At 47.7% G+C, this 21,468-nt stretch overlaps 1 protein-coding gene across 1 annotated transcript; it reads left to right on the top strand.

The window, feature by feature from the left end:
• Nucleotides 1-18,240: 18,240 nt before the first annotated feature.
• On the top strand, nucleotides 18,241-20,924 carry LOC136508989 (probable purple acid phosphatase 20). Its single transcript, XM_066503773.1, has 3 exons — nucleotides 18,241-18,569; nucleotides 19,523-19,814; nucleotides 19,931-20,924. Exons 1-3 carry the CDS (start codon nucleotides 18,288-18,290, stop codon nucleotides 20,797-20,799), a joined length of 1,443 nt encoding a protein of 480 aa, XP_066359870.1. The 5' UTR covers nucleotides 18,241-18,287; the 3' UTR covers nucleotides 20,800-20,924.
• The last annotated feature ends 544 nt before the right edge of the window (nucleotides 20,925-21,468 follow it).

The raw sequence follows: 21,468 nt of genomic DNA on the forward strand, positions 1-21,468 counted from the left end.
ATTTGCTTTATATTATATTATATTATATTATTTATGTTTATAAACTTATATTAATTGGATAGTATAATTCCTTATAAATCTAATTATATAAAGTTTGTATTATAATAGTTCAAAATTATTAGTCTAATTATTGATTAAAGTTTGAATCTTGATATGCGTGTACATCAGGTAAAATGGGCCGGAGGGAGTATTTGTTTTGGTAATGAACTGGATTTTTGGAGACAAACTTGTTGATTAACAGAGGAGGCAGGCGGTCTCGAGCATTGCCTGTGCAAATTGACAGGCCAGCACCCGCCTCGTCTGTAAATCCATGCCACCTGTGCAAGCTAACACCTGTGTTTCCTGATCATTTACAGAGGTCCGCCACCTCTATAATAGATGGATTTACAGGGACAACACACATAGAACATCCATCTTTATCAATATATTTACAGAAAGGACGCCATAAGAGGCCTATCTCTGTGAAATGACTACTTAAAAGATACAGGCCTCCTAAAGGCTTGTGAGGCAAAATTTCGATGCCAGAGCATCGCGAGAGATTGGCTAAAACGTTTTATAAAGCTAAATATGGTTATTATTAAGAAAAAAAACGTCTCCAACCAAGGCCGAAGGCATGTTGTAAGCAGTGGGTGCAAATGCATCCTAGAAACTTTGGTCACCAGTATCAGAAAAACAGTGTTAGGTGGTGTTGGGATCCGGTGACTAAAATTTACGAGATGTATTAGGAGGATGTTGCATGTGGTGTTCGGATACTAATAAAAAAATATTACATAATCCGTCAGTACTCTACGAGACGAATTTTTTAAGCCTAATTAATCAGTCATCAGCACATGTTTACTGTAGCACCACATTGTCAAATCATGGACTAATTATGTTTAAAAGATTCGTCTCGCAAATTAGTCGCAAACTATACCATTAGTTTCGTAATTAGCCTATATTTAATACTATATGCATATGTCCAAATATTTGATAGGACAACAACTAAAATTTAGAAGGGACAACCAAACACCACCGCCCTAGTATGGCCATCGGGTCTCTTTGCCGTGCGCGCTCGACTCTAGTTCCATGCGCGTGCCACCTCCCTGCCTCTCGGTAGACAGGCGTCAGCATTGCTTCTCCACCCAAGGCCTACTGGTGGTCTGCTCTCATGGACGAATTTTTTATAATTTGGCCCTTTTTTAAAAGTTTCTCACAAATAGACTCCTGGCGGAAAGAATTCAGGAAATGGACTCTTAGCTCGGCGTCATTGATGCTGGCGTCGAGCTCCTAGGCACGGTCGGTGACCTGCCAGGGGGCTCGGCGCCAGAGTGACTGGCGCCGAGCTCTAGATCTACGGCGCCGAGCTCGGCGCCAGTCACTCTGGCGCCGAGCTCGGAAATATCTACCGAGCCCTTGCCTTTCCTCTCTCCTTCATCCTCTCGCGCCCTAGCCCCACCGACGCCGCCGCCCTTGCCCGCGCCGCCGCCGCCCCCGCGCCCGCGGCGCCCGCGCCTCACCGCCGAGCCCGCGCCGCCGCGCCCGTCGCCGCGCCGCGGCCGCCCCCCGCCCCGCGCTGCGCCCCTCGCCGCGCCGAGACCCGCCCCCCCCCCGCCCCGCGCCGCCCCCCTCGCCGCGCCGAGGCCGCACCTGCTCCCGCGCCCACGCCCGAGGCCGTGCCCGCCCCCCGCCCCGCGCCCCGCCCCGCACCCCTCGCCGCGCTGTCGCCTGTGGTTGGCCGCCGCGCCGCGCCGCGACGCCTCCGCCGCCCTCCACCGCCCTCCTCGCCTTGCCCTCCACCGTCGGCCCTAGGTCGCGCCCGTCGAGCCGGACTCGCCGCGCGTAGCCCCGGGTATCCCGCGCTTGCCGTGCGCCACCGCTGTTGTCTGCCGCGCCACCGCCGGCCCGGATCTTCGGTCTGACCCACGCCCATCGTCCGCCGGACCGGACAGGTAAAAAATATGAATATGCAATGTACCTACTTAGTTGGTATTTGTTATTTATTAGTTAATGTGATGACTCAGGTAGTTGATTTAGTTAGTGATCTAGTGAGATATATATGTAGATAGATAGAAACATAGACACATAGACACATAGATATAGTTAGATAGCTACTTAGATATGTAGTTATATTTTTAGTTATCTACGTATGATCTAGCTATTTATTTAGTGAGTACATTGTAAATATATTCGTAGTTATTATCTTGATTACTTAGTTTGTAGTTAGAAAGTACTTGTTAGGTACTATCTATCGTCTAATTTGGACTAAAGGACATGTGTTTCGTTACTTGTTTGAATTAGATGGACAACCTAGTGACCATATATCATGGAGGCACCATTGAAAGCGATCGCTATGGATATGTTGAGTTTCTTGACATGCAAAGCGTGCCTGTGCTATTCAATGATAGGCCTTCATTTAGTGACATGGTTGCAAGGGCTCGGGAGGAGCTGCATTGCCTTGGAGATGATGGCATTGCAGTTGATGGTGTACTGCACCTAGGTTGTCCTCTGAACATCTTCAGGCGAATGATCTCAATTGGTTGTGCGGATTAGTGGGAGAACTATGTAAGATCGGCTATGAAGAGCCAGCTACAATGTTTGGACGTGGTTGTGCATCGGGTGTTAGTTGATCCCATCCCTCATGGGTTTACCCCAGCAATGGATCATCAGGCATACATCGACCTTCCCGTTCCGGAACCTTACCTGCATGTGCAGATTGCACCTACAGTTCCCGATGCTCAATCTGCCCCCAATGCGGTATTTGGAGATGGTTGTTAGACTCATTTTTCCGTGGCAGATCCTCCTTATGAGATCCCTTTGACACAGAATCATCCGAGTAAGTGTCTTAACCGCATGGTTTTTGGGAGCTTGCCCCGTTCCTTACATCTATTTCTTTCATTCTTTCCTCATTTCTGTAATGATGTTGCAGGAGACATTCCTGAGAATGTGGATGTGCCCCCTGTTGCTGCGCAAGTGCAGTTTAGAGATGGATTCCGTGGGTCAAACAGTGTTAAAATTATGTATGATTTGGAGCCATATGAGATGGCTAGGGCTCTTGATTCTGATGATGATCGCCCTATTGGAGAGCTAACGGAGAGTGATATTGAGATGATGAGACGTATCTTTCTCGGCCGCCGTGATCCTAGAGTTAACGAGTTTAGTGATCTTGCTCATTCCGATCAGGCGTTTGCAGAAGGACATGATGATGAGCTCCTAGAAGCTCCTGAGGCCAGTCCTAACATGGTAATTGAGAATGGGAGGGTGTTCAATGACCTCCCTGCTTTGAAGAGGTGGTTGCAGGCTTTTGCAGTGATACGAAAGAGGCCTTACAGGATATTGCATTCATATGTGGAGCGCCGTTACACAGTTGTGTGTGACAAGGAACGCTGCCCATGGAGGGTTTGTGCAAGGAAGCAACAGGTAACCGAAAAATGGAAGATCACAAAAGTTGTCGGGCCACACAATTGTGCTGACCATGAGCTGACACTGAGGCATCGGCAGTTGACATCTACCCTCATTGCCAAGCGGTTGATGGGAATTTTGTAGGGAGAACCCAACATGAAGGTGAGGACAATTATCAGGACCGTTGAAGCGTTGTATGGAGGATATGTGATAACTTATCGTAAACCATGGAGGGCTAAGCAGCGAGCGTGGAAGATGATATATGGGGACTGGGAGGATGGGTATGAGCAGCTGCCAGTTCTTTTCAATGCAGTCAAAGCGGTGAATCTAGGCATGCATTATGAGTACATCCCAAAACCTAATGCATGGAAGGATGGGAGGCAGATATTCTTCCATGCCTTCTGGTGCTTCCCTCAGTGTGTCGAGGCCTTTAGGCACTATCGTCCCGTCTTCTCCATTGATGGTACGTTCTTGATTGGCAAATACCAGGGCACACTTCTTATAGCCATATCCTGTGACGCAAACAACAAGTTGGTTCCTTTGGCATTTACCTTGGTTGAGAAGGAGAACAATGACAATTGGGGATGGTTCTTGAGGCTAGTCTAGATACACGTGGTTGGGCCTGGCAGGGAGGTTGGTGTCATATCTGATAGGCATCAGGGCATACTTAATGTCGTGCGAGAGCAGATAGAGGGGTATGCACCGTTGCACCATCGTTGGTGTAGTCAGCACCTTGCCGAGAATCTACTCTGGAAGGATGGTGTCAAGAGTAACTTTGATCCGTTCCAGGAGGCTGCTCGACAGCTTGAGGACAAGTACTTTAAGGAAAAGTTGGAGCAGGTCAGAACCGCATCAAATGCAGAAGGTAGACAATGGCTCACAGGTTTGATGAGGGATTTGGAGAAATGGACAAGAGCTCACGACGCCGGTGACTGGAGGTACGAGTTTTATTGCAGCAACATGGCAGAGTCATTCAATAAGTTGCTATTGGGGATACATGGTATGCCCGTGAATGCAATCGTTCAATTCACCTTCTATAAGCTTGTTGCCTGGTTCAACGATAGACACGCCCATGCATTGCAATTGCGGAGTGATGGAGAGATATGGGCTCTGAAACCAAAGGCACACCTAGAGAAGGCAAGAGAAAGGGCTGGCACACATGAGGTTGCATGCTTTGACCACGCCACATGGACTTATCAGGTCGAGCATAGGGGCGGTACAACGTCCGACGGCGAGGTCCGAGAGTTGAGGATACATGTGGTTGTCCTCCAAGATTTCAAGTGCACTTGTGGTAAATCAAGGCAATACCACTTTGTATGTTCTCATTTGGTGGCAGCAGCTTGGCATCGCAACTATAATATCGAGAGGAGGTGTCGGTGCGGGACCCACGAGATACCCCGCAAGGAAGGGAAAACTAGTCTAACTAGGATTCTTCCCATGTAATCTTAGTAGTAGTATTATTCTGTAATCCTACTAGGAACTCTCATTGTAAACCAACTAGGACTCTGGCCTCTTGACTATATAAAGGAGGGCAGGGCTCCTTGGATCGGGGAGTTCAGAGAATAATTGTACAACACAACACTTTACGATCAATCCAACGCAAAGGCTAATGCCGACTGGACGAAGGACTATTACTCGATCAATGATCGAGGGTCCGAACCAGGATAAATCGACTATCTCTTGCATTTACCGTCGAGTTCTGCATACGCTAAAGCCCAAACATACTACCCTGGGGACCCCCATGGCAGGCTATCGGTGGTGAAACATCGACAGCTGGCGCACCAGGTAGGGGAATTCGGTGCTTTGCATCCGAGAGCTCGATGGACCTCGACAACATGATCTTCCCAAAGGGATCAACCTTCATCTTCGGTTCATGGATCTATGAGGTAGGCGACGATGGCAAGCTCCAAGGCCGTCTCCTCAAAGATTCAGATCATCATCAAGACTTTTTCATTTTGGCAACAATGACAGATCAGCTTGCCAGAAGATTCGCGCAGCTCGTGATGTCCAATCCAACTCGGATTTCGTGACTTCACGCATCCGATTCAAACTCAAGTTCCACTTCCGAGACAGAGTCTTATCCGAGTTCTTTCGGAAAACCAAGTTCTTTTCCGACAAAGCTCCGGAACACGACGTCAACCTATCAAGAATACTACTTGGAGTACACTCGGAGTACTTCAAAGAAGTTGGGTCCATTTCCGTTCGGACTCCACAACATGACAACATCTTATCAGACATGGCCCAAAGGATCCACCTATCTCGTGCTTAGAATGCCACTGAAAGGAGCCCAGGAAGGTCTCATCTTAACTATAACCTCTCAAGACTGCATCGTCCACTGGCCAGGTTCCATTCCTGAGGATAGCGGCACTCAACTAGTCGACAACGCGACAACAACAGCTCTACCCTACCAAGAAGGAGACTCGATCTGTGACCTTGAAGCTTCTACTGAAGTTATCAACAACTCTGACAATACGGAAACCAAAGACGATGACAGAACAACTCACGCTAGAGAAGTATTCATAATTCGCCGTCCTCGATCACCATTAGTCCCCGTAGAGGCACCCGACGTCAGGTCTTCAGATGAATCCGAATCCAACATATCGCCATTTATCCAGGGGCACGATGGTGAGACTGAGAGTCAGAGGCAAGCCAGAGAGAGAAAGAACAAATTGAAACAAGGACGTCAATGCCTTGCTAAGCAGTGAAAGGACACTTGGATCAAATATGAGTCAGACCTAGCCGAGTATAATAGAAGAAAATCAGAGCGAGAGGTCGAAGAAGGACGAGCAGCGAATACACCCTATGATAAGATCCGAGAAGCACTAGAAGAACTTAGGGCAACCTCATATCCCAATGAAAAACAAGAACTGCTCCGGGACTTTCTCCGATCAACAGTCCTTAGGACGCACGACAAAAGGGTAACATCCCATGAACAGGAAGATCAAAATCAAAGGAAGTCCGCTTTTGAAAGACTTGGACCAAGTGGAAGTCACAACGGAGAGAGTCGAAGAAATCATAGTCAAAACAACCGAGTCGAACAACCAAGAAAGGCCAGAAGCAAAGCACCTACTCGGACAGCCACGTAAAACTACTCTCACCAAGGCAACAGTTGGCAAGAAGGGGGCGCTGAATCGGAATACACAGAAGCCGGAACACACGATAGATTCCCTTGTTTCACAAACAGATTTGCTTCAATACGACTGCCTCATAAATTCAAGCCATCCAACCACTCCAAGTATGACGGCAAGACCAAACCAAAGCAATGGCTCAGGATTTACTCGTAATCGATTGAATTGGCCGGAGGAAACGATGACATCAAGACCTTGTTCTTTCCCATGGCCTTAGAAACCATGCCACTGCAATGGTTTGACAAATTGAATCCAGGATCAATCAGAAATTGAGAGGACTTGCAAAGAGCTTTCTGTGAAAATTTCGTGGGTATCATTACACACCCAGTCACCCATGCAAAATTAAAAGGACTCAAGCAGAAAGGAGGTGAAAGTCTAAGAAATTACTATCGATGATTTGGCGAACTACGAGCTCAAGTATATGACATCACACAACGAGAAGTAATCAAAGCTTTCTCTCATGGAATCATGGCTAGGTGGCAATTTCAAGATTTCTGCAAAGAGAACCCAAGAAACAATGAAGAATTCAGACAAACAGTGAAAAAGATGATTACTGCAGAGGAAAAGATACGAGAAAGATTCCCGGATAGAAATAACAGAGATAACCCGGAAAGGCAAAATCCTCGAAACAACAGACATCAAAAAAGAAAGCGTGGTCCAGACAACACAGTAGCAATGGCTGACAAATCAAAGAAGTTTTCAAAACCCAGAAGATATGACGACATTGAGAACATATGTTGCCCCTTGCACCCCAATGGAAAGCACACCATCGGAAATTGCTACACCTTCAACGAAAGATACACAAGAAAAGATAGTAAGGGGAACAATAAAGAAGACAATCAGAAAAAAGAAGATGACAACCATGAAGACAAGGGATTCCAAAAATCCAGAGGGACAGTGGCAGTAATCTTCGCCGGGGTTCCAGATTCCAGAAGCAAACATCAAGAAAAGCTAGCGTTACGAACCATCATGGCAGCAGAACCCGCTACACCAAGATATCTCAATTGGTCAGAGTATCCAATCCAATTTTCAAGAGAAGACCAATGGACCAGTGTAGAAAACACAGGCCATTACCCAATGGTTCTAGACCCAACCATTGCCGGCATGACTGTTACGAAAGTACTAATTGACGGAGGAGCCAGACTCAACATCATTTTTTTAGAAACTCTAAGGAAGATGGGACTACAACTCGCCGGGATGATCACACCAACAAGCACACCTTTTTATGGCATAGTACCCGGCAAGGCAGCAATGCCACTTGGACAAATCACTCTACCGGTTACTTTTGGGACTGCCTCGAACTACCGCACAGAGTTCATCAAGTTTGAAGTCACGGACTTTGATTCATCATATCACGCAATCCTCGGGCGCCCAGCACTAGCAAAATTCATGACAATACCGCATTATCCATACCTGTTGCTTAAGATGCTAGGGCCTAACTGTGTTCTTTCTCTTCGGAGTGATTTAAAGCGCGCATTTGACTATGATGTTCAGGCAATCCAAATTGCAGCAAAAGCACAGGCAAACGATGGAAGAAAAGAAATAACCACTATTGCCGTAGAAATAAGCCAAGAAGAATTAGAGATACCGGCTAAAAAGCCCAGCATCCTCGCACCACCAAAACAAGCCAACATCAAGCAAATCGACCTGGGCACTGGCGATCCCTCCAAAACAGCAACCATCAGCGCCCACCTCTTGGCAAAATAGGAACTCGCGCTCACCAACTTTCTTTGGGACAACAAAGATATCTTCGCTTGGAAGCCAGCTGACATGCCAGGTGTCCCAAGAGAGTTGGCTGAGCATAGAATTGATATCAATAAAGGCTCCAAGCCCATAAAGCAACGACTACGACGATTCTCACCTGACAAGAAGGTAGCAATTAAAAAGGAAATTACAAAACTAATGGCAGCCATATTCATCAGAGAAATCCTCCATCCAGATTGGCTAGCAAACCCAGTTCTGGTACAGAAAAAGAATACGGACGAGTGGCACATGTGTGTCGACTACATAGATCTCAACAAACACTGCTCGAAAGATCCGTTCGGGCTACCACGCATGATTAGATAGTGGATTCAACAGCAGGATCTGCCCTATTATCCTTCCTTGATTGCTATTCAGGATATCACCAGATTGTATTAAAGGAACAAGACCAGAGCAAGACATCTTTCATCACTCCATTCGGTGCCTACTGCTACAAAACCATGTCATTTGGACTCAAAAATGCTGGTATGACTTACCAAAGAGCTATCCAAACATGCCTTGGTGATCAGATCGGCAAAAACATAGAAGCATACGTGGATGATGTAGTGGTAAAGACAAAGAACCCAGATACACTAATTGAAGACCTAAAGCAAACCTTTGAAAACCTGAAAAGATGGAGGTGGAAATTGAATCCAAACAAATGTGTATTCGGAGTTCCTTCAGGACAACTACTCGGATTCCTGGCCAGTCATCGCGGAATCGAAGCAAGCGCCAAGCAAATTCGAGCCATAACAGAGATGGGCCCTCCTCGAACTGTCAAAGATGTGCAGAAGCTAACAGGTTGCATGGCGGCACTAAATCGTTTCATATCAAGACTGGGCGAAAAAGGGTCACCTTTCTTTAAATTGCTAAAGAAGACAGACAAGTTCGAGTGGATAGAAGAAGCCAACGAAGCTTTCAAGAAACTCAAGGCATATCTCACATCCTCACCCGTTCTCACACCTCCAAAGAAATACGAAGACATGATGCTGTACATTGTGGTAACTTCTACTGTGATCAGCACAGCGATTGTTGTGGAAAGAGAAGAAGGGCGTATATATAAAGTACAACGCCTCGTATACTACATCAGTGAAGTATTGTCAGAATAAAAAATTCGGTACCCGCATGTGCAAAAACTACTCTACGCCCTCCTGATCACTTCACGTAAGCTTCGCCACTATTTTAAAAGCCACAGGATTACCGTGGTGACAAATTTCCCACTCGAAGACATCCTACACAACAGAGATGCAACGGGGCGCATATCTAAGTGGGCAGTTGAACTTGGCGCTCTCAATATCGATTTTGCCCCACGGAAGGCAATTAAATCTCAAGCCCTGGCTGATTTTGTTGCCGAATGGACAGAAATTCAACAACCTGTGTCAAGTACCATCCTTGATCATTGGAAGATGTACTTTGATGGATCACTCAAGATAGGCGGAGCTGGTGCAGGTGTCCTCCTAATTTCTCCAGACGGAAAGCAACTCAAGTACGTCCTTCAGATGTTATGGCAAGCTACAAACAATGAGGCAGAATACGAAGCCCTCATCCACAGGCTACGAGTGGCAATTACCCTCGGAATCAAGAGTTTACTCGTTTATGGAGATTCAGCAGTAGCAATTACCCACAGAATACGAAGCCCTCATCCACAGTTTACAAGAAAAATCGAGAGAATCACTTACTCAGCTATCTTCTTCCTCATAAGACCAAAAGAAGACCTCGCAGGGGGAACCACGGCAGCAAAGATGTCCCCACCAGTCGGCGGCAGGAGCAGCGTAGCCGGTACTGGAGCCCCAGAAGAACTCGGTACCAGAATCTCAGAGGAACTCGGTGCCGGTGCCCCAGAAGAACTTGTACCCGACGACCGCTTACTACAAAGAGATCAAGACCAAAGTCATAACAAAAAGAAGGTTTCAACTACAGGAAAGCAAGAAAACAACTCACCGATGAGTAACAAGGGTAGCACCATCATCCTCTTCCGCCTCACTCTCGACCAAAGTTGCCAAAACACCAGCTGAAAAAGGACAAAAGTACTCGGTTTAAGATAAAAACAAGAAGACAAAGGAACAAAGCGTATTAATATGCTCACCTAAGAGCATGCTAGCTACAACTGGAGTACCTGGACGACTACGTGACTGGCGGGACTTTTTGGTAGAAGACAAACCAGAAGAACTTTCAGCTCGCCCCCTCTTTCCGACACTGCGAGGGCCTCGGGGAACTGAACGAGGAACATACTCTACATATACATCAGGGTTTGCGGAAGAAACACCAGGAAGCATTACGACGGTTTGCGACTTACTAGTTAAAGAAGCCCCAGCAAGACTACCCCCAGGCCCCACAATGGCAGGGAGGTCGTGAAGGGGAATCGGGTCGATGAAGTTACGCCCCAATCCCTACGAAAAGAATAAGACAACAAGACAAGGAAGATTAAGCGAAAATAGATACAGCAAAAAGAAAGACAAAAAGTGCCTGCACAAAGAGAAAACAACTTACAGCTGGAGGCGGGTTCTTTGCATAGAACTCGGAGACGGTAAGCAGGACAACGCTTGCTCCTTTCAGCATCTTCTGAAGACGCTCGAGTACTTCCTCGTCGGTCAACTCAAGGGCCGGGACCATGCGTGAAGGATCCTCAGCCCCCGAGTACTTGAAGCCAAAGTTCTCTCGCTCCTTCAGAGGCTAAACACGACGGCGAAGAAAACTCGAGACGATTCCAAAGCCGGTCAAGCCCTGCTGCTTCAGAGTGCCTATCCGCTCAAGGAACGGCTGGATCGCCTAGAGCTCCTCCGGTGTCAGGGAGTTCTTTTCCCACTGGTCGTTAACCGAGGGACCAGATCCAGAATGAATGGCGAGAGAAGGAATCAAATTGGCGGCATAGAACCAGTCAGCACGCCAATCCCTCACAAAGTCAACCAGGTCATAGTCAAAGAACTTGCTTTTAAGACCCTGGAGAAACTGAATCCTGCAGCCGCCAAGAACATTGGTGTCTTCGCGGTGGGGTTGAGGCTTCAGACGAAACAAGTGACAGAAGAGAGAAAGAGAAGGAGGAATTCCAAGGAAAGCTTCACAGAGATGAACAAAAACAGAAAGATGGAGAACGGCATTTGGAGTAAGATGGTTCAAACTAACCCCAAAATAACTAAGAAATTGATGAAGGAAGGTGGAAGCAGGAAGATAAAGTTCGGCATGGATAAAGGAGACGAAGAGAATAATCTCACCAGGGCCTAGAGCAGTGACCCGATGCTCGCCTAGAGCTCTCCATTCAGCAATGTCCTTGCTCTGGATCAGACCATCGCTAACAAGCTCGTGAAGCTGGTCTTCAGTCATTGTCAGAGCCGGCCAAGACTTTTGGGTAGCCCTCATGGCCACGAACTCCTGGTTCTTGATCACGGAAAGAGATGACTCCTCGTCCATGAAGGTTGCCTAGGACTTGCTCGCGGCTTTCTTCCTACCCATGTACTAACGGAGGCAAAAAAGCACTAGGGAAAGAGAAGGTCGAACGACGGCGCTCAGATGGCGGCAGTAATGGCGACGGCGGAGTTGCAAAGACTAGGGTTTTTTCAAGGCGAAAGGCGAAGGCAGGGTACCAAAGAAAAGGAGGACAAAGGCCTTTAAATAGATTTTACACCGGTAAAAACGCGACCCACCAGGCCCGTTTTAACGCGGCATGAGAACGCAACGGTCCATTTACCGACATAGCTAAAATGACGGAAGGCACAAATCCACACAACGGTACAGTTCAACGGGCAGATTTCGGGCTTATCCATCCAGCAAAACGGCAAAGTTACCATATGGCTGCAAAAAAGAACTCATCAGCCATGAAGCAATGGAAGGTTACCTCACAAGGAACATAACAACCCGGTTCTAATATAAAGAACTCGGGAATCTCATAGACAACCAGGACATCAGCAGAATAAAGAATGACAACTCGGAAGACAAGATTCTTTCTATTACAAATGACTTCAAAAGATACAAGATTACACATCTTACAAGACCCAACGAACTCAGAACTACGACAGGCAAGTAGCAAAAAGGAACCTGGAAACAACTAGGCTCTGGAACGACTACGTGTTCCAAATCGCTACTCGGTAGAACAAACCGCACTCGGCTACATTGTTTTCTTCAAAAGACGGACGCAGTGCACCCAAGGCGGAAATCAGCAGAACGGTAGGACAACATGGAGCAGAGAAGGCCGGTGGGCATCTGTCTATCCAAGTCCGATGTGATGCTGGATATGGTGTTGATCTACACCGGACAGTCTCAAGACAAGTGGCGAGGATCAACCCAGAACTGCCAGATAAAGGAACGAAGCCCACATCACAAAACTTCCTCCAACTACCGCCACGTACATCCTGGTACATTACTTCTGTGGGATTAGTCTACCTCTAATCCCTATCACAAGACTCTCTCCAGCTACTGCAAGACACACAAGAACTGCAAAATAAACCCGGGGGCTGCTCTACTTCACAAACTACCATATTCATGACTACAGAGACTTCAGAACAAGCAACAGAATGCTCAATGAATCAAAACAGTACTCTAGGGGGCTATTTATAGACCGAAGGAGCGGTGCACATGGACCAAGAGCACCAACGGAACAAGCCTAACAAAGGACACAGTGAAAAGACAGAAATTAATAATGAAGGGGAACTCAGGCGTGAAGGAACAGTACTCAACAACAAGCATATTCGGGAGAATATACCAACACAGTACAACCCGTGAACAAAAGGCATTTACACTCAACCACCACCATACAACTACACCTGACAACAGCAGACTCTATGTCTGAAAGCAGCAGACTCTACATCTGACAACAGCAGACTACCAGAGAATATGCCTATCCGAGTTCTTTTTGAACAATGCTCGGGGGCTGCAACAGGGGAAGTTTTCAGTTCGTTGAACAACTCAAATTCAAGACCCTCCAACTTTTTGTTCCAAATAGCAAGAGGCTTGGGGGCTACACTTAGTGAGTGCACTTTTTCTTCAAAAAAGCGCACGTCACTCAAAAGACTTCTTCAAGATAGACGACTTCAAGGCCACGCGATAAAAAGAACCCCGGACATAACTATATCCGAGATCTTTCGACAAAAAGAACCCGGATATAGCTAAATCCAAGCTCTTTTCGACAAAAAAACCTGGGTATATGCTCGGGAGCCCTTTGACGAATAATCAGGGCAATTTCAAGAAAAGACCCTCAAGCTCCTTGTGCCAAACAGCAAGAGGCTCGGGGGCTACATCCAAATGGGAGTACTTTTTTCTTCAAAAAGGTACACGCCACGTGAAGATCTCACAAAGCGCTACATGGTTTCGCTCAAGAAAGCACTCGGACGACGCTTGTTCCTGCTCGACAAGACTTGAAGAAACAAGACGAGGCTTCCAGAACTCAACCATGAAGTGCTCGGGGGCTTGTCGGTGCGGGACCCACGGGATACCCCACAATGAAGGGAGAACTAGTCTAACTAGGATTCTTCCCATGTAATCTTAGTAGTAGTATTATTCTATAATCCTACTAGCAACTCTCATTGTAAACCGACTAGGACTCTGGCCTCCTGACTATATAAAGGAGGGCAGGGCTCCTTGGATCGGGGAGTTCAGAGAACAATTGTACAACACAACACTTTACGATCAATCCAACGCAAAGGCTAACGCCGACTGGACGTAGGGCTATTACTCGATCAACGATTGAGGGTCCGAACCAGGATAAATCGACTGTCTCTTGCGTTTACTGTCGAGTTCTGCATATGCTGAAGCCCGAACATACTGCCCTGGGGACCCCGTGGCAGGCTATCGGTGGTGAAACATCGACAGGAGGATACCTCATGAGTTCAGTGTCGACACGCTTGTGAACACATGGAGCCCCCGCTTCGTGTCTTTTCGGGACCCTAGAGAGTGGCCTCCATATGATGGGCCGAAGTACATTGCGGATCTAGCTTACCGTTGGAACAAGCGTGGATCAAGGCAGAGGACGAGACACAAGATGGTTATGGATCAGATACTCGGAAGAACTAGGTGTGGGAGAGGAACTCCATTTGTTACCGATCCTGAGCAGTACGAGTGCGGCAAGTGCGGTAGACTTGGCCACAACTCACGAAGTTGCCGTTGGCAGATTAGTGAGGTAGGACTATTGGTTTATATTATTATTTTATATTTGTCTTATTCATATATTTAATTATGCATGTCTCAATTTATGCTTGTATTTATGTCAATTACTTATACATTTCTAAGTTCATGTTTCATTGTATATTGGAATTCTAATTCATTCACTTTTTTTGTAGGATGGAGCAATTCCACCTGCTCGACCCGACGTACCCAGGTTTAATTACCTAAGGCATGTTAGGTTTAATTACCTAAGGCATGTTAGGTTTAGTCGAAGGAAACTCTGTACCCGGGTTCGGTACATGTAGTCACATGCCATTTAATATGTTTCGTGTGTTGATTTATATAATGCCGTACGTTGTTAAGTTTTTTTGCAGCACGTGTTCACATTTCAATACGTCCGTATCATTAAGCGGAATATTAAGACCATAGATAATGAAAACAACCACATAATGAAACGTTCGATACTATGCCACATTACACAACATATTAATACTACAACTACGTGCTGACAGTAGACATAGGGGTAAATGCACTTCTAAATCCTCAGTCTGAAACGTACTGAGTAAGCAACTCATCATCCGAGTACCAGTCCTCTACTACAACCCTGTTGCTGTGGCTAGGCTCAACTGCGTTGCTCTGACCTGCCTATCGCTTGTAGTAAGTGGACTCCGCTTCATCTACGGCCGCTGCGGCCTGAGTGAAGACCGCGTCGTCATCCTCCTCCGCCTATAAGCCCACCTCTGCTAGAGCGATGAGCTCGCTCAGTCTGCCAGTGTCGTCCTTAGCCTCCTACGCCTGAATGCCCGCCTCTGCTAGAGCGATGAGCTCGCTAAGTCTGCCAGTGTCGTCCTTAGCCTCCTGCGCCTGTATGCCCGCTTCTGCTAGAGCAATGAGCTCACTCAGTCTGGCAGTGTCATCCGCATCCTCGTCTCCCTCATCAGACAATACAATCGGTGATTGAACGGTGTGACCAGCTCATGATCTATGGTCATCTAACTTCTTCTCCTCATACCTTGCACGAGCCACCTCTGCGGCATGTTCCCCGCTGCAACCAATCCCTTCATGTATAAAATGCAATCAGTTAGCAACGCGACTATATTACATTTGAAACCAGGCAACGAAAAAAAGGTTTTCAAGCACTCACTGGCACATAATGTAGCTACATGCTCGTTCAAGACCTGCATCTGTACTCTTGTCTCCTCCCTTGCCTCATTCCTTGCCCTCTCCTCCTCTAACGTCATCCGCCTCTCCAATCCCCATTTGTTAAGCCCAACATCGATCAGGTTACAAATACCGCGCTGTCTAGCAAACTCACGCATCTTTTCTTTGTGATGTTTAACGAATAGGTTGACGTAGTCAGGTCCATATCCCCTCTTCTGTGCAATTAGTTGCCTCTTCTTCAGTTCATCCAAGAACTTAGCTTGACTATCATAACATTCCCAACTGCATTTCCTAGTGCTCCGTTCAAAACAAATATTATATCATATATGTCTTAGCAAAACAAACAAAATACGATTTCATGTTTACCAGAAAAATAACAAACCTTATCATACTCAATCATATGGCCGCAATAATGGCCTATTCCAAGCTCCGAAGGGACTAGGCCATAGTTGGATTTTACACCACATTCGCACATGACAGGAGGTGCTTTGTAGATTACCCTTTCTTTCTTCTTTTTCTTAACCCTCCGCGGTTCTTCCGACCATTGGTTCTTAGGACCATACAACCACTCCTTGAAACGACACTTCGCCATTGAAAACACCTAAATGATGAGACATTAGTACATGAACACATATAGCTCAAGATTTCAACACATACACTTTGCACTTACTTCATGCTTGTTTGGACACATAAACTCCAACGTATTCTCAGGGTTTATCACAGCTCGATCTCCGCAATCGCACAGAGGAGGTTCCTCGAGTCGTCTAACTGCGGCTAGGTGCTTCTCCTTAGCCGTCATTGCCGGAGGGTTAGGGGGGTGGAACCCACCGCTTGAAGTGCTCACGTGGATGTCTCCCTCTAAACCAATCGTCGAAAAAGAGGTACTTGGGATCAAACTTGTCTGCACCATCGATCCACTGAAAGAAAAAGCACCTCTCATGGTCCTACACAACGAGATTCCAACAAAATATTAGTACCATACTTACACAAATAAAGAAAAAGGATAGTGCAAACAATTTCTTACATTAAACCGACTACATATGTAGAAGCAACGCGCCGCTGTGTCCGGATGTTTCGATTGAAAAACATGGGCCGGGAAACCACAATCACAGTTAGGGACAGGAAGATCAGGAGGGACGGGGGCATCTTTGCTAGACGCATCGGGGTATAATTCTCGAGGACGACCCCGTTTTCGCCAAAACTCCTCCCGAAACATTTCTTGCATCTAACAAAACGGATGTAATTTAACAAACATAAATCAAAATATCACACATAAATATCAATGAGAACCATAACTACAATACAACCAATTTCGTTCTAATAACCGAAAGCAGTTAACATTAAACCTTAAACCTAGGGTTTCTCATTTGATCCACAACAATGAACCCATAACATAACTACATGCGCCTAGGTTTACTAGCTTTTTCCACGCATTGGAATCAACCTACGGTTGTATAATACATATATTGAGGGATGCAATGAAACCCTAAGTGATGACGATTCTTAGGTTCAAAAATCCGACTAATATATACCGAATCGATGCGAAAAAACAAGGAGGTGAGCGAGGATACCTTGCTCTCGAAGATCTACGGATCAAGTCAAGGTTTTCAAGGTCCAATATGTCGATTCGTGAGGTAGGGTGAAGTGGGGAGAGAAAAACCCGAGAGGGAGGAGAAAGAAGAGGAAGAACGCTCGGGCAAGAAGGTTGGGCCGGGGTTAAATGCAGGGAGCTTGGCGCCAGTCACTACGGCGCCGAGCTCGGCGCCAAGATCTACGGCGTCGAGCTCGGCGCCGGTCACTCTAGCGCCGAGCCCCCTGGCAGGTCATCGACCGTGCCTAGAAGCTCGGCGCCAGAAACGCTGGCGCCGAGCTCGGCGCCAGCATCAATGGTGCCGAGCTAATGGTTCATTTCCTAAATTCTTTTCACCAGGGATCTATTTATGAGAAACTTTAAAAAAAAAGAACCAAATTGTAAAAAAAAATCGGCTCTCACGGGCACAGTCGCGCCGAGGCCTCCTGCTGCCTGGACACAACCAAGCAAGGACTGAGGACAGCAGGCGACCGGCTGGCCAGGCATCTCTTTCCTATTTAACCGACCGGAGTTTCATTATAAAAACTACCATAACTAATAAAATAATTTTTTGAAACAAAAGACAGATTCATGTATTGACCACATATGGGTTAGAACAAGAGCTTGATCTAACTCAAGGAAAGCCCTCGAACGACTAAACATATATTAAAGAAATGCCAAGGTGAGATAGAAAGAGGAAACTACAAATATGATGGAAAATCGAAATCTATTACAACTCGATAGAGATTACAACGAGAAATGGAGCAAAAACATACGATCTTGATCAGTTGTTGGTCCTAAATTTATCCATATAAATTTATAATACGCATGTTTTCTGAGATTTTAGTCATTAAAAGATACTAACAAACGTGCCCGTGCGTCGCAATGGAAAAAAATGTTACGTAACTATTTATGTTTCCCTCTTTTTTATAAACTTTGAGAGCTATAATTTCTATCGAGTTTGGCAGTTCCCTCTTGCTGTACTCAAGCAGTCAACAAAAGCTTCTCTGCCTACTCCCTGTTTCTTGTTCAGACGCCCAAAAGGCCAAAACATTAGCAAAACAAACAAGTCACCTATGGTTGACTAAAAACGGCATATCCGAACGACAGATTCGTGCCTGACACGCCCAACGAAATTTTGTTCACTCGTCGTACCTCATTGATTTGGAGCATCGACGCAGCTGGATGCTGGATGACCTCGTGTGCTCTTCTTATAAATGCCTGCCCGTGACCACCCCGGCCACCCATCCCCTCCACTTTCCATTTCCGCTTGCATGCTCCAAAGCCGTCTTAGATTCAGGAAACACCGAGAGCAAGTTGTTGTGCCAATGGCCGCCATGGCAGGAAGCAGGAGCATGGCGGCGCTGGCGCTCCTCGTCCTGGCCTCCCCCGCGCTGCCCGCGTCCCTCGCCGTCACGTCGCCGTACGTGCGGCCGCCGCCGAGGGCCACGCTGTCGCTGCCCCGGGACGCCGACGCCGACGGCCAGAAGCCGCAGCAGGTACGCCTTCCTTCCTCTGTGTCCCTCTGCTCTCAAACAGACGTGCTTCGGCGGTTCCAGTGGCCTTGTGGCGGCCTTTTTGCGTTTCGCCGAGCTAGCGGAAACCTGACCACCAGGTTCTGAATTCTGAATGCTGTCATGTCATGTCATGTCATGTCATGTCATGTCATGTCATTGGGCACTACAAAGTTGCTCCGATCCATTTGTGCTACTACTGATGATTGTCGGGTGGTTTCTTTTTGCTATGTAGCTCCATCGATTAGCCTTATGTTAAGAAAAAAAACACTCGATGGATTAGGATTAGCACACAAGAGATTGTCTGTTGCGATCGCATTGAGTGAGTCAAACTCCGACCAGAAAGAAATCATCCTGCGTGCCCCCACGAGCATCCTTGGTCATGTGATACAGCGTGGCGTTCACGGCTTGTACATCCAGTAGTAAAATACTAGTACGCGGGAAGTTGAAGGTAGGAAGGAATTGTGCTGCCTGTCGCGACATTTTTGGTTGGATTACTAGGGAGCAGGAACAAATATAGTTGAATATGTACGTGTTCACACAGCCGGGACTGGGAGAGAGCTTGACCTGATGATTACTAATTTGCGTCTGTTTAGTTAGCATGAAGAACGGGCCGGGGGGGTTGGGGGACTGAGATAGTGACCGCACCACAGACAGAGCCAGGGGAGAAGAGAAGAAGCTCCGTTGGGACTCTTCTGGGTTGCTTTCCCATTCATCCCCACGCCACCCTGACGACGCACGTCGTGTCGGCACGCGCGCGGGCCGGTTGGGTTTTGCTGTTTCGTTTGTGAGTAATCAACTAATCATGGGCGACGCATAACAATTAGCTTTAGGTTAGTGTTGCTGATGGGGCAATTCATCGACCAACCGTCAGAGTTAATGCATGCTGCAGTCGTCGGTCGTCACAATCATGAGCATCTTTTTCTTGGCAACTCCAGGTGCACATATCAATGGTAGGCCCTGACAAGGTGCGGGTATCATGGATCACCGACGACGACGCGCCGGCGACGGTCGACTACGGCACATCGGCCGGCCAGTACCCGTTCTCCGCGACGGGAAACACGACGACCTACTCGTACGTGCTCTACCACTCCGGCAACATCCACGACGCCGTCATCGGGCCACTGCAGCCCAGCACCACCTACTACTACCGCTGCAGCTCCAACCCGTCGCGGGAGCTCTCCTTCCTGACGCCGCCGGCCGCGCTCCCCTTCAAATTCGTCATCATCGGTAAATGCCCATAATCTTGTACATTTTGTGCATGTGCCGCCGCAGCTGGGCACGAGTGCTCGATCGATCTTGGCGTGATTTGATGGACACGGCAATGGCGTCGCTATATGTTGCAGGTGACCTCGGTCAGACGGGGTGGACGGCTTCCACGCTGAAGCACATCGCCGCCGCCGACTACGACATGCTCCTGCTCCCGGGCGACCTGTCGTACGCCGACTTCGTCCAGTCGCGGTGGGACTCGTACGGCCGCCTCGTGGAGCCGCAGGCGAGCGCGCGGCCGTGGATGGTGACGCAGGGCAACCACGAGGTCGAGAAGCTGCCGCTGGTCGAGCCCACGCCGTTCAAGGCGTACAACGCGCGGTGGCGCATGCCCTACGACGCCGGCGCCGTGCCGTCCGGCGACAACCTCTACTACTCCTTCGACGTGGCCGGCGGCGCCGTGCACGTCCTCATGCTCGGCTCCTACACCGACTACGCCGCGGGCAGCGCGCAGCTCCGGTGGCTCCGCGCTGACCTCGCGGCGCTCGACCGAGGAAAGGCGGCGTTCGTGGTGGCGCTGGTGCACGCGCCGTGGTACAATAGCAACGATGCGCACCAGGGGGAGGGCGACGCCATGCGGGACGCCATGGAGGCGCTGCTGTACGGCGCGGGCGTCGACGCCGTGTTCGCGGGCCACGTCCACGCGTACGAGAGGTTCAAGCGCGTCTACGCCGGCAAGGAGGACCCCTGCGCGCCCGTGTACGTCACCATCGGCGACGGCGGCAACCGGGAGGGGCTGGCGGACAAGTACATCGACCCGCAGCCGACGATCTCGGCGTTCCGGGAGGCCAGCTTCGGGCACGGCCGGCTCGAGGTGGTGAACGCCACGCACGCGCTGTGGACGTGGCACCGCAACGACGACGACGAGCCGGTCGTCGCCGACCAGGTGTGGATGAACAGCCTCGCGGCCAACCCGGCTTGCAACCGAAGCAAGAAGATGATGTAACGCACGAGGACTCGGCGGCTGTCTTTACTAGCTTGAAGTATTATTAGAGATTATTAAAATTATAAACTGTTGTTCTCGGAAAAATATATTAAAAAAATGGTTGTTGTAATGTAAATATTCATACTTCTATTGACTACGCTCTTTTCGTTTGACTTATAAGCTGTACTTTTTCAGTCAATGAATAATATTTTTCTCTAAAAAAAAATCAACCAACAATACTTTGCTGGCTTATCAGCCAAGTGAATAGGGTCTTTATTGTGTTTGGTTGCCGACGATAACGGACTATATTGTAACACCGAGAGTAGCCCATAAACCCATATGAGAATAACACTTTTGGACTTCCTGAATTTGAAGATGGACCAGAAGCCTAGTTTCAAGTGTCGTTTGGGCTTTCAATCAAATGTAATAATTTATCATGATGCTGTCTATTCTTTTTTCTTTTCCAAAACACAATGCAAACATAGACAACCACATACATGGATTATGGATACACACTTGTCCCTGATGCACACACAAACCCCATTCTATGCACATCTCTGAGAGATCCTTATCGCTAAATCTTGAGATATCTAGCATTCTTTATAAAGAGAAAAAAAAAGAACAAAATACAATGTTCTTCAAGGAAAAAAACTAATCATATGCTTCCCCAGCCAGAAATATAATTACATT

This window comes from Miscanthus floridulus, chromosome 15 (assembly GCF_019320115.1).
Source record: "Miscanthus floridulus cultivar M001 chromosome 15, ASM1932011v1, whole genome shotgun sequence".
Classification (NCBI taxonomy): Eukaryota; Viridiplantae; Streptophyta; class Magnoliopsida; order Poales; family Poaceae; genus Miscanthus; species Miscanthus floridulus.